At 44.0% G+C, this 13,908-nt stretch overlaps 1 protein-coding gene across 2 annotated transcripts in view; it reads right to left on the bottom strand.

Annotated features, from left to right (window-relative positions):
- Positions 1–13,908, bottom strand: part of LOC132819522 (1-phosphatidylinositol 4,5-bisphosphate phosphodiesterase beta-1) — an 893,680-nt gene that overhangs the window by 112,665 nt on the left and 767,107 nt on the right. For both annotated transcript variants that reach the window (XM_060831077.1, XM_060831078.1), the window contains exons 21-24: positions 12,495–12,659; positions 7,185–7,284; positions 5,449–5,553; positions 5,049–5,158 (exon numbers count right to left, since the gene is read on the bottom strand). In XM_060831077.1, coding sequence (XP_060687060.1) covers positions 5,049–5,158; positions 5,449–5,553; positions 7,185–7,284; positions 12,495–12,659 — 480 coding nt within the window. The remainder of the gene's footprint in view (positions 1–5,048; positions 5,159–5,448; positions 5,554–7,184; positions 7,285–12,494; positions 12,660–13,908) is intronic.

Here is a 13,908-nt window from a genome sequence, read left to right as displayed (position 1 = left end):
GTGACTGGAAGCGTGTCCAGAAAATTTAAAAACATTACGGACTCTTCCAATGGTGGTATCACCAGTGGGAGGCAGCTCAATGCATCTACATTTTCTACTGAACCTCCCGGACACACTCAGTATTACAGCCGACCTCTGAATTGGTCTGAAACTATGGGTGGCATTGCCTTGTCATCTTTAAGTAGACATCGTCGGGGTTTGTGGCCTGTTACTGTTACAAATTTAAGTCCATAAAGATATTGGTGGAACTTCCTGTCTGCAAATATGACCACCAAACCTTCCTTCTCTATCCGGGTGCATTAGCCAGCATCCTCGGTGCATTTGCTGTTGGGCGTTCCTCTCCATTCGGCCTCCTCTGAGCTAATACCACCCCAAGGCTGCATGTCAATGCCAGATCTTGCTCAGGATTATAGGTGTGTCAATACCTGAGAGGATGATAGTTGTTTCTTCACTTCCCTGAAAACTATAGCTTGGCTGGAAGATCATTTCGAAGATTAGATTAGATTCCCTACAGGCCCTTCAACCCAACATGTTCCACACTGACCCTCCAAAGAGTAACTCACCCAGACCCATTCCCCTACCCTATACTTACCTCTGACTATCACTTATGGGCAATTTAGCATGGTCAATTCACCCTAACCTGCACATCTTTAGATTGTGGGAAGAAACCCACACAGACATGGAGAAAACGTGCAAACTCCACACAGACAATTCTTCCACCCGAGGCAGGGATGAAACCTATGTCCCTGGTGCTGTGAGGCAGCAGTGCTGACCACTGAGGAACCGTACCAGCCCAAAGATGTACCATTTTGTAGGAGTTGATGCAGAGGTCCCAAGATGTATGTATGAACTTACTGTAATCATTCACCAGCTCAAGGAAAGGCCTAATCTCTGGTACAGATGTAGGAGCCTGGGCACCTTTGACCACCCTCACTTTACCTTCCAGGTGTAACACAGTCTGGTTGACTCTGTAGCCTAAGTAAGTCACTTGGGGAGCCTGGAACACGTTTTTCCCCTCTAAGGCATATACCCACCTGGGAGAAACATCTAAGGACATTGTCCAAGTTTTCTAAGTGCTCCTTATTGGTCTTCCCTGTTATTAGCATGTCATCTAAAAAAATGGCGGCCTGGGGCAGACCCTTGTAAAATGTTCTCCGCTGAAAAGTTACACAGGCTGATGATACCCCAAAAGGCTGTCTTGTATACTGATACAAACTCTTACGGGTATTAATTGTAACATACTCTGGGAATCTTCATATGACTGCTATTGCAGGTACACATGGCTCATTCCCAGTTTCGTGAAGGACAGCCCCCCTGCCAGGTTTGATTTTTAACCCTCCATGTGAGGGACTATGTATTTATCCAGCTGCAAGAAGTGGTTTACCATTTGTTTAAAATCCCACCTGTCGGGCTTTACAATTGCTCTGACCGGTTCTGCCCATTTCCACAAGCTCGACTGGTTTGATCACTGCTTTGTTTCCCAGCCTCCTGATTTCTGCCTCTGCTTTTTCCCATAAGGTGAATGGCCTGTGCAAACCTTGCAGAAACACTCTTGTCCACATGCAAGGTGGCCTCGGCTCCTTTGATAGTTTCTGGACTCTCCTGTAAAGCGTCCAGGTGTTTGATTAGGAGTTCACTCAGGCAGCCATTTTCTAATCGAAAAATGTTGATCCAATCTCAGTGAATTGGGGCAGCGCGGTGATTCAGTGGTCAGCACTGTCGCTTCACAGCGTCAGGGACCTGGGTTTGACTCCAGCCTCAGGTGACTGTCTGTGTGGAGTTTGCACATTCTCCCCGTGTCTGCGTGGGTTTCCTCTGGGTGCTTTGGTTTCGTCCCACAATCTAAAGATGTGCAGGTTAGGGCGAAAAGGCCATGCTAAATTACCCATAGTGTTCAGAGATGTGTAGGTTAGGTGCATTAGTCAGTGGTAAGTACTAGATAACAGGGTAGGGGAATGGATCTGGGTGAGTTACTCTCTGGAGGGTCAGTGTGGACTTGTTGGGCCGAAGGGCTTGTTTCCACACTGTAGAGATTCTATGAATCTCTCTCAACCAATTTTGCCCCATCAAGTTTGGACTTGAGCCTTTTACTACAATCAGTGGGAACTGAACCAGCTGCTTCTCGTAAGAGACCAAAACCAAAGTTGAACCTTTAATCTGTAAAGGTTCCCAGGTATGGGTTCTCAGTCTAGCCGAGGTCTTGTAGAAATATAAGGATTGGAGTCCAGGGTGAATATTATGAAAGAGTGGTTCTGTGATCACTGAAATGGCCACATGGGTATTGACCTCCATTGGAACCAGATGACCATTTAACCAGACAACTATTTTGATTGGATCTGATACTGATGTTGTTAAGCAATATAACTGTCCCGAACCAGTTGTGGGTGGACTTTCCAGGGTGTGCACCCTCCTGGATACTAGCCTATGAATTCTCTTACACAATTCGGGCCTAATGGGACTCTTTTGCAGTCTTGAGTCAGTACACTGGCAACTACAATGGCTTGCTGGCCCGAGTCCAGAAGAAAATGTGAACTGTTTAGCCGAGGTGTGGCTTTGTCTTAGGGTTTTGCTGTGGGCGAACCAAGAGTCCCTCTGTTCAGGATATGTCCTGAGTGTGGCTATGACATTGCCTTCACTCAAGTGGTGATCCCCAAGCTCAACTGGATGGGCAAAGGTGTCCATTTCCATCGGAATACCCTGCAACTCATTTACTCCATTTGTCGATTATCCAGGGACAAAGCCAGTTTTGGTACCTGTTTGAAATCCAGTTGGGTTTCAGCTAGTAGGAGCTTTTGCAAGGTTACATCTTTAATCCCACATACCAAATGGTCTCTCAGCATTCTGCTCAGGGTTAAATCAAAACCACATGCCTCTGCCAGACATCTTAACCGAGTCAAAAATTTTGATGTGGATTCCCCTGGTCCACAAATTGCTGAGTAAAACCGATGACATCTCAAAATTAGAGCAGGCTTTGGTTTGTCATATTCTTCATTAAATCGGTCAACTCTTGAAAAGCTTTGGTATCTGATGCCTGAGGGAAAGTTTGGCTCCTAATAGCCAAAAAAGCTGTGGGTCCACAAGCAGTCATTGTTTTTCAACAGCACCAATGTCATTTGCTCAGAAAATAATAATGCATTCTTCCATAATCTGGGCCCAAACTTTGACGCCAGGTTTGGACAAGTCAAAGTTCCCAAACAATGGCATGATGCCAGAAATGTTTACCCCAACTCAAAGATGATTGTTGTGAGTGAATTTCTTCAGGAACATGCTTTACTCTCATCATCACTGAAATAACTCCACAGGGGCTGGTATCGCGTCACTGAGTCACCCTTTAATTACACACGGTGAGCCCTTGACATTAATTCAGCTCCCTCAGAGTCTGCTCAGAACCTCTGAAACTCCTGTTCTTATCTGTCAGCTGGGGCTCCCTGATTGCCAGATTAAAAGCCCTCATCAGGGAACTCATATTCTATGAGGTCCACCTGCTGAACTCATCGCAACCATTGCACTCCTCACACTCCATTTCCTTATCTTCAGCAGATATGTGATGTTTTCCTAGCTAGTATCAGTTCTGAAGTAGGGTTACTGGGATTTGAAGTGTTAAGTCTGCTTTCTCTCTAGAGATGCTGCCAGACCTGCTGAGTTTTGCCAGCAAATTCTGTTTGTTTAGAAGATAGAAACATAGAAGATAGGAGCAGGAAGAGGCCATTCAGCCCTTCAAGCCTGCTCTGGCATTCATGACTGATCATCCAACTCAACAGTCTAATCCTGCTTTCTCCCCATAATCTTTGATCCCATTTGCTCCCATTCTAGCCGCCTCTTGAATACATTCAATGTTTTGGTATCAACTACTTCTTGTGGTAATGAATTCCATAGGCTCACCATTCTTTGGGTGAAGAGATGTCTCCTCATCTCAGTCCGAAATGGTCCACCCAGAACCCTCAGACTGTGACTCCGGTTCTGTATGCACCTGCCATGGGAACATCTTCCTGCATCTACCCTGTCTGTATGAGATCCACGCCCCCCCTTCTCAATTCATCTGAACTCCAGTGAAAACAATCCTAACCTCGTCAATCTCTCCTCACACGTCAGTCCCTGGAACCAGCCTGGTAAACCGTCACTCCCTCGAGAGCAAGAGTATCCTTCCTCAGAAAAGGATTCCAAAACTGCACACCATATTCTCGGGGTGGTCTCACCAAGACCCTGTCTAACTGCAACAACACATCCCTGCTCCTGTACATGAAACCTCTCACAATGAAGGCCAACATATTTGCCTTCTTTACACACTTTTCACCTTCTCCCTCGCCTCTATCCAACTATCACTTTCCCATTTACCTCCCCCCATTCCTGATGAAGGGCTAATGCCCAAAATGTCGATCCTCCTGCTCCCTGGATGCTGCCTGACCCTCTGTGCTTTTCCTGCACCACACCATCAACCCAGCTTGCTGCACCTGCATGTTTAAGACTTACGTTCACTCCCACAGCATGAGAACTAGATGGCACCAAGGTAGTGCGGAAAGATTCATTGCATGTTTATCACAGCTCCTATTATATACATTAAATATAGCTGCAGGTGCTTTAGTCAATCGGCTAAACTCCATATTGTCAGGGTCCAGGCATTGTTTTGGTGACAATGTCATGAGCATGCCTCTTAAAGTTATATTGCCATATCGGCTGTGGAACAGAACAGAACCCTAAATGAACAGAACTGAATACATGACTTACAGACAACCTGGATCAAGGGAATCTTCTGGCAAGTAACAAAGATTGCAGAAAAGGAGGAACACTGAGTGCTGGGTGTAATAACTTGTCCGTTACACAGGCAACAATTTTAACTCAATTTGGTGCCAGGGAATTGATGCGATTCAGAATGAAATTGATTCCACCCACCAATTTGACTCTCCATTTATGGCAACATTTAAACCTGGTGAGTGTGCACACTGTATTCCACCTGGGTGCTTCCCCTGCTGGGAATTACCTCCAGTTGTACAGGCTTTGAAGAGAACAGACTGTTGTGCATTAACAGGCAAGATGAAAGCACTTCTTACATCTTTCTTTTCTTCTTCCTCATCTTCCAGAGTTAGTGCTGCAAGTTGTTGAGCTCTTTGCTCCATCAGGTTCACGTATCTAATCGGATTGGACAATGCCTCAATTACATCTGGGGGGACAAAACAAATAGGTTTGATGAAAATTTGCAGGAATCACATCAATCTGCAGATCAAATTTTAAATGAGAGTGACGGACAAGTTCGAATTAACCCCTATACGGTGAACGAAGACCCTTTAAACCAGGCTACAATATTTCTGCTGAACATTTGTGTACAGATTGCAGTCAATAAACATATATGATCAGCTTGGTCAGCAGAAGTGTTCTTCCATTGTTTACCACGAGTCTCAGTTTTACTCGTCACTTGAAGTGAAACAGTGAAGCAACTCATTTTTGTTTTACCTGCGAAGGTATCAGGGACATAGTCTTTGACTTCAATGTATACAAAAAGGGCAGGAAGCATCAGTGGCTGGTTCCGTTCATTCCTTAGACAGATATAGTGATAACCTAAAATACAATGGACAACAAAAATTACAGATACAATCTTCAGCTTGCTTCTAGTTACTGTAACAGCCCAGTTAAGATAGCCAGTTGAGTCAGTGAGATGGTTTACTTACACTTGTTAGATGTGACACAGAATCATGCCATAAAACCTACCTTTGCACATTCTCCCTGTCTCTGCATGGGTTTCCTCCGGGTGCTCCGTTTTCTCCCACAGTCCAAAGATGTGCAAGCCAGGTGAATTGGCCATACTAAGTTGGCCGTAGTGTTAGGTGAAGGGGTATGGGTGGGTTGCGCTTCGGTGGGTCGGTGTGGACTTGTTAGGCCGAAGGGCCTGTTTCCACACTGTAGGTAATCTAATCTAGGTAATCTAATCTAAAAACCCATTATGTTCAAGCCCTCTGCCTTTTTTTTGTCTTAATTATCTGGGATGTTGGGGAGCCTGCAGTTCCCCATTGGTTTCTCCATGGCAATATCTCAATCAAAGAACCCCTACAGGGTGGAAGCAAACCATTTGGCCCACTGAATCCACACCGACCCTCCGAAGAGCATCCCAGCCAACCCACCCCCTCCATCCCTCTAACTCCACATTTCCCATGATTAATTCACCTAGCCTGCACAATCCTGGACACTGCGGGGCAAATAGCATTGTCAATCACCTAAACTGTATTTCCCCCGATTACTGCACCTGACACTATGGGCAATTTAGCATGGCCAATTCACCTGACTTGCACATCTTTGGACTGTGGGAGGAAACAGAGCACCCAGAGGAAACCCACGCAGACACGGGAAGAATGTGCAAACTCCACACAGACAGTCGTCTGAGGGTGGAATCGAACCTGGGCCCCTGGTGCTAGGCAATGCTAACCACTGAGCCACTGTGTTAATCAGTGTCCAGAGGAAAGTTATCATTTCAATGGATTCAGTTCAGTGAAGGTTCGTTTGGATGAACAATGGTATGGATTCATTGTCTTATGAGCAAAAGCTAAACAGGTTGGGATTCTATTCACTGGAGTTCAGAAGAATGAGAGGGGATCTCATTGAAACATATTGGATCCTTCAGGGGCTTGACAGGGTCAATGCTGAGAGGATGTTTCCCTCATGAGAGGGTCTGGGACCAGAGGGTATAGACTCAGAATAAAGAGGCGTCAATTTAAGACTGAGATAAGGAAGAATTTCTTCTCTTAGAGGGTTGTGAGTCTTTGGAACTCCTTGCCACAGTGAGAGCTGTGGGGATCAGAGTCCTTGTGTGTATTTAAGACTGAGAGAGAGAGATTCTTGATCAATCGGGGAATCAAGGAAAGGGCAGGAGAGTGGATGTGAGGAATGTCGAGTCAGCCATGATCCTATAGAATGGTGGAGCAGGCTTAAGGGCCAAATAGCCTTCTCCTGTTCCTGTTTCTTATGGTCCCTATGGACTTGCCAAACAATCAGCGCCCTTTCCTACTTAGCATAAAACGTTGTGATTGCTTGGGATTTGGCACTCTTGCATGCATCCTGATGAGGGCACGATGAAAATATCTAGTAATGTGTTTTTTTGTCTTTTCATTGAAGGTACAGATAGAAAGAGTGAATGGGAATAAAATGAAACCTCAGAAAAATTTGCAGACAAGTATACGGAACAAATCTGTGCTTACCTGGTCGAATAGCCTGAACAGGCAGGATGCGGTGGCCTATAAATTTCCCTCCTTCCTCATAGACCGATATCCGTAATGATGACAGAGATGGTAGCACAACCTGAAAATTAGACAGGTTTCTATTTTAAAAATGTATATATTTCAAATAATATGGAGAATACAATTGTTTTAAAAAATCTTTCAAAAGGTTTGGTCAAATGATTAAAGATTCCAAATTTTTTCTCAATCATTAACCAGCAGAGCGGGTTACATAGTGGTAACATCACTGGACTGCCAATAACGAACTCCAGACTAATGTTTTGAGGATGTGTTTTGAATCCCAGCAAGGCCCCAATTCAAGATGACTTTTGAATCAAATAACCAAATTTGGACAAAAATGTTAATTTAGTGGTGACCATGTATCTACTGTTTATTCTTGTTAAGAACCCATCTCATTCCCCAGTGTTCATTGGGGAAGGAAATCTGCCCTCCTTATCTGGTTTGGCCTATCTGTGACTACAGCCCAACAACAATGTGGTTGACTGACCTCTAGGCAATTAGGGATGGGCTGGCCTAGCCAGCAATGCCCACATCCCATGATATATCAACTTATTTAACATGACTGATAAAACAGATCTTTATATAGTTCTCAATCCCTTGATGCTATTACATGCCACTGGAGCAGGTGGGTTAAATAACTCAACAGAGGCCAGTATCCCATTATCATGTCACCCTACACAAGGAGAGGCCTTGACACTGACCCAGCTCTCTCACAGTGAACAGAACCTCTGTCACTCCAGTTTATATCTGTCAGCCAGGGCTCCCTGATTGGACCAGATTAACAGCCCCAATCAGGGAACTCATATTCTATGCGGTCCACCCAGTTGACCTCATTACAATCACTACAATGGGACTTTAACCTACATCTTCTAGCTCCGAGGGAGGAAACTATCGACTGAACAACAACAACTACCCCCCCCCCTTCCCCCAACAACAGATCTTTAAAGGATGATAGCCAACTAACAAAAGGTGTCTCATATTTGATCACATCATCTGCTCCTCTTGCTTTTGGTCTTCGCAAACAATTAAGGGTCATATGAGGGTCAGGCCTGTTGGCACGTGGCTTTGAGGGTGAGGGTGTGGCTGGGTTGGCTGGTCTGCGTGGGGAACACACAAGCAAAGGGTCATGATTTTTCTTTTGTTGAGTCAAGGCAAGGACTCTGGAAAATACTTTCTTGAAGAATTCTCAGCACTGGCCTGCTCAATTTAGAGCTCTTGGCCGGGGACTCAATTATTGTTGAGTGTGGCGCTGGAAAAGCACTGTAGGTCAGGCAGCATCCAAGGAGCAGAAGAATCGACGTTTCGGGCAAAAGCCCTTCATCAGGACTATTCCTGATGAAGGGCTTTTGCCCGAAACGTCAACTCTCCTGCTCCTCGGATGTTGCCTGACCTGCTGTGCTTTTCCAGCACCACACTCTCAATTCTAATCTCCAGCATCTGCGGTCCTGTCTTTTGCCTACTGAATTATTGTTGTACGGCATTGCTAATTCTTCCTGAAGCAAGTTCTTCACTTCTTCCTGATTGTCATTCTCACTAATTCCTCTTTGTCGTGGGTCCCAAAGTGTAGGATTCAAGAGCCGAACCTTTCCCAGTTTTTGGACACCATCCCATGTGGAGAGTGGGGTGTTTGCACACTGTGGCTTTCCATAGCTTTATTTTTAAGGAATGACTGCTGATATTTATGTTTTGATTATAAATTGTGACTGTTCATGATCACCTCTAATTTTTAAAATATATACATACATACACATATGTGTAATATAAAGTCACTCTTTAAATTGTTTTAAAAAATCACTACATTTAATTTTTATTTAATCCTCCACCTATTCTAACCTCTTCGCCTTTCTTGAGGACTTTGCTAGGCTTTATCATCCTTTATTTCAATTCAGTTCAGAGATTTCGCTGCCATCGCGCACATTTCTGGGCATTAGCAAAAGCTGCCTCATTTCTAAACAATCGACAATAGACAATAGGTGCTGGAGTAGGCCATTCAGCCCTTCAGCAAATCTCACCAATCAGAACAGCCCTTGTCACTTGGACCCATTTCTCTGCTGATGGTAATAACCCATCAGTCAGAAAGATATCTGAAATAGTGTAGAGACGACATAATCCATGTATTTTTGTACTCTGTCTCAATGCATTGTTCATTTTGCCAAGGTTCCTCCTTGGATTTCTCAAGGGTTGCGTTTTGGTTTCCTTTCTCATAGAATCATGAAGCCATGGAGTCATCCAGCATGGAAGCAGACCCTTCGGTCCAACCAGTCCATAATGTCAACCTCAACTAGTCCCACCTGCCAGCATTTGGCCCATATCCCTCCAAACCTTCCTTACTCATATATTATCTAAATATCTTTTAAATTTTGTGACTGTACCTGCATCCACCACTTCCTCTGGAAGTTCATTCCACACATGAACCACTGCCCGTGTAAAAAAAGTTGCCCCTCATGTCTTTTTAAAACAGTTCTCCACCCACCTTAAAACTATGTCCCCTAGTCTTGAAGTCCCCAACCCTAGGGAAAACACACCCACCATTCACCTTGTCCAGATCCCTTATGATTTTATAAACCTCTATAAGGTCACTCCGCAACCTTCTATTTCATTCTTATTTACTCCTCCATCAGGTGATGCAGTCACTTTGCGACAATATCTTGTGTATTTGCCTTGACATGTCCAGGATTTGAATTCATACAGAAGCAGAATTATAAGGCTTCACCAGTTTCCCAATAATCACTGCTCCATTTAATTTAAAGCCAAATCACACAAGAGGGCATTAATTTCTTACTAATCACAGTAAATAAATTAGCATGAATTAATAGGCAGAAGTTAGCAACAAGTGCTAAATATTGTACAAATAAATGACGCACACTACCACAGACTAAGAGCCATCATCATAAATGTGCTTTCTGCAGAGTGGTGACAACACAGCTCAATGGTTGGATGTTTGTCTCTAACACAGCCACTAAACTTCAATTATTCATAGTGTGTGAGATGCTCTGAGATATGAAATCACGTAAGTACAAATCTTTAAGAAATAAAATTGTTCAGTATTAAATTATCCTGTTGATGCAATGTTTGTGACATAACATCCAGTACATCTTGTCTCCATATAATAGTCCCTGAACAACTGCAGCCTAAAGCTAGAGATTCCACTTTTATTTGCAAGGAATTTATTACCTCAGTTCCCAATTGCATAAATATTCCTTAATTAAAATGTTTAAAACCACTTCCTCCAGCACCTCTGCCTCCTTTGCAGCTCTATTATCCATCACCCTCTACACCCTCTCCTCACTTTGTGGCCTTGCATCACCCCAGTTCTCAGCCTCACTCCCTGGCCTTGCATCTGGGTCTCCTGGCTAGATTGACAACTCTTGCCAATGGCTGTTGCTGTCCAATCACAAGGTGGAGTCTTGCTTCTATTGCTAACTAATTGGCTCAGGAGTGTAGCTAACACCACCATCCATCATTGCTGTGATGGCATTTGAACACTTGTCTTGCAAAACGCTGACCCTGGGCTTCTGGTTGCCTACTCCAGTGGCATTACCAGGTGTTATGGTCCCCCTGTAAAAGGGCTGAACCAAATAAACACAAATATTGTGCAGCCTTAAGGGTACATTGCAAAGATCGGAGGTAGGGAAGGAAATGGAAAGATTCAAAACAAAGGTGAAATTTTAAAGTTGAGGTTTTGATAGAACGAGAATCTGTAGATCAATGAGTGCAGGGCGAGAGGCAAAAGAACAATCAGGTGAATTCCAGGGCGGACAGCAGAGTTTTGGATGAGCTCAAGATAAAGGAAGGTGGAAGCTGAGATGCGGTCAGCAGTGACTTTGAAAGAGTTGCTGACCCGTGCGCAGGAATTTATTGAGGTTGAGTCAGCAGCCTGGGTGCAGAACCCTGTTCATCAGTCTGAGATAAATGTTTGCACACCTCCTGCTCAAGTGAATCATGCATCAAATGAAGCTGGGACCTCTGAGCTAATTTAAGAAGTGCTCCGTGTCGTTGAGCCTGGGAAGGACGGAAAGTAAGATCCCCAAGGGCAGAATAGGCTACATGAAGTCAGCAGATCAGACAGCATCTGCAACGAAACATCTGATGAGAAATTATCAACATTTAAACTTTACTCTGCATTTCTCTCGGGGATTTGAGTTATAAGGAGAGGCTGGATAAGCTGGGACTTTCTCACTGAAGTTTAGGAAGTTGAGGCGTGACCTTACAGTGGTTTATAAAATCATGAGGGGCATAGATAAGATGGGAAATATTGGAGAAATATTTAAAAGTGACAACATTTTCACAAAAAGGGTGGTTCGTATGTGGAAGGAACTGCCTGGGGAAGCATGTTGTAGAACAGGCCAGACTCCCTCAAAACATTTCAAGAAAGGAGCCCAGACCCTAACTTTGCTCATTGTTTTAAGCAGGTGTATAGTGGATATTCCAGGTGCGATGCAGCTGATCAAACCACTTAGTTTTAAACAAAACAGACTTTATTTGCAAGATTACGGAATGAAACACAAACAAAAGACAATAGAATACGGAATAACTTAACATATCCGAAAACTCAACAGGTTATCCCAAATTAATGATGCTGTTCCAAATATTTGCAAAAATCCCCACAAACATCTCTTGCACAAAACGAAAAATCAAACACAGGGTCTTACAGGAGAGAGAGAGATGGAAGAGATATTCAACATGAAAGACCCTCTTCCACGTAGCTGTTTCTAGGACCAGCAGCCTCAAACTGACTGACTGCTTTCAGTGACCAGGCAGACTGCTCAAACCAAATCAGAGAAAAGCTGGGCTGGGAGAACTGGCCACTCCCCTTTCATTGTACAAGTGTTTTCTTTTAACCCGAAAGGCTGTTGCCTGGGGCAGTATCTGTTAGCTATAATCAACGTGGCCATAAAGCCCATCCAAGGCCAGACTTTTCAGAATCGCCGCATTTACAACCTCTCTGAAAAATAAAGCCAAAGACAGCATGAACTTGTGAAAGGGGCAGCATCATCTCAAGAGGTAGATGCAGGTACAGTTATGACGTTAAAAGGCAACTGGACAGGTACCTGAACAGGAAAGGTTTAGAGGAATGTGGGCCAAATGCAGGCACGTGGGACTGGTTTACTTTTGGGAGAAAAAGGTCAGCATGGACGAGTTGGACCGAAGGGTCTGTTTCCATGTTGTATGACTCCACAACCCTCTCTGCATTTCGTCTAAAGAAGAAAATTAACTGGCCTGAAATGAAATACAATAATGCTGCAAAGTCTTGAAAGGGAAAGGACGAACCTTTTTAAACACGATGGGGTCATCTTCCCAGACTGGATTTACCGCATTGTTCTGTGACGTTTTCGTTTTGAAAGCCTTCCTTCTAGTATCCACTGGAAGACCAAACATATCTATCTCCACGTAAGTCCCAACTTTCTTGTCGGAGAGAAATTGACCCGAGAGCACCTGAAAGGAAACAACAAAATCCCCATCTTTATAGTGATCTGATGTTCGACAATGTGAGGCAAAGACAGAAATACCAAATGACCAAAATGGGCCCATTTTGACTAGCAGAATGAAATTAGTAGCATGAAGGGTTCATGCAAATGCAAGGTCTTGCACTTTGGAAAAAAGAACACAGACATGGACTATTTTCTAAGCGCTCAGAAAATACATAAAGCCAAAGTACAAAGCGATCTGGGAGTGCTGGTCCAGGATTCTCTGAAGGTTGACTTGCAGGTTGAGTCCGTGGTTAAGAAAGCAAACGTAATGTTATCATTTATTTCAAGAGGGTTGGAACTTAAAAACAGTGAGGTGCTACTAAGACTTTATAAAGCTCTGCTTAGGCCCCATTTAGAATACAGTGTCCAGTTTTGGGCCCCACACCTCAGGAAGGACATACTGGCACTGGAGCGTGTCTCACGGAGATTCATACGGATGATCCCTGGATTGATAGGCCTAACATACGATGAACGGGTGAGGATCCTGGATTGTATTCATTAGAGTTCAGAAGGTTGAGTGGAGATCAAATAGAAACTTACAAGATAATGCATGGCTTAGAAAGGGTGGACGCTGGGAAATTGTTTCCGTCAGGTGGGGATATTAGGACCTGTGTGCACTGCCTTAGAATTAGAGGGGGTCAATTCAGAATAGAAATGAGGAGACATTTCTTCAGCCAGAGAGTGGTGGGCCTGTGGAATTCATTGCCACGGAACACAATGGAGGCCGGGACATTAAATGTCTTCAAGGCAGAGGTTGATAAATTCTTACTCTTGCAAGGAATTAAGAGATATGGGCAGAGTGCGGGTAAGTGGCGTTAAAATACCCATCAGCCATGATTGAATGGCGGAGTGGACTTGATGGGCTGAATGGCCTTACTTCCACTCCTATTTCTTATGGTCTTATGGTCTTGTAGCTCTTATTCTGCACCATCTGAAATCCTGAGGGAAGCAGGTTCTAGTGAATTCTTCCACCACCACATCTCTGTACCTCATGCACTTATTAAAAAATTATGTCAGTTTGCACTAACATGGTGTCCACTCCTTGCTTGCCTTGAAAACATTCAGAAACTCATCAAGATATGAATTAACGTGAACAAAAATGGCTTGCACTTATTTAGCACCTGTCATGCGACATCCCGAAGGACCTTGAAGTATTTTTGTTGTCAATGCAGTAATTAGGGAAAAGTAGCATCCGATTGGGTGTGCAACAGGAT

Source organism: Hemiscyllium ocellatum, chromosome 10 (genome assembly GCF_020745735.1).
Source record: "Hemiscyllium ocellatum isolate sHemOce1 chromosome 10, sHemOce1.pat.X.cur, whole genome shotgun sequence".
Classification (NCBI taxonomy): domain Eukaryota; kingdom Metazoa; phylum Chordata; class Chondrichthyes; order Orectolobiformes; family Hemiscylliidae; genus Hemiscyllium; species Hemiscyllium ocellatum.
This window is presented reverse-complemented; position numbering and strand designations above follow the sequence as displayed.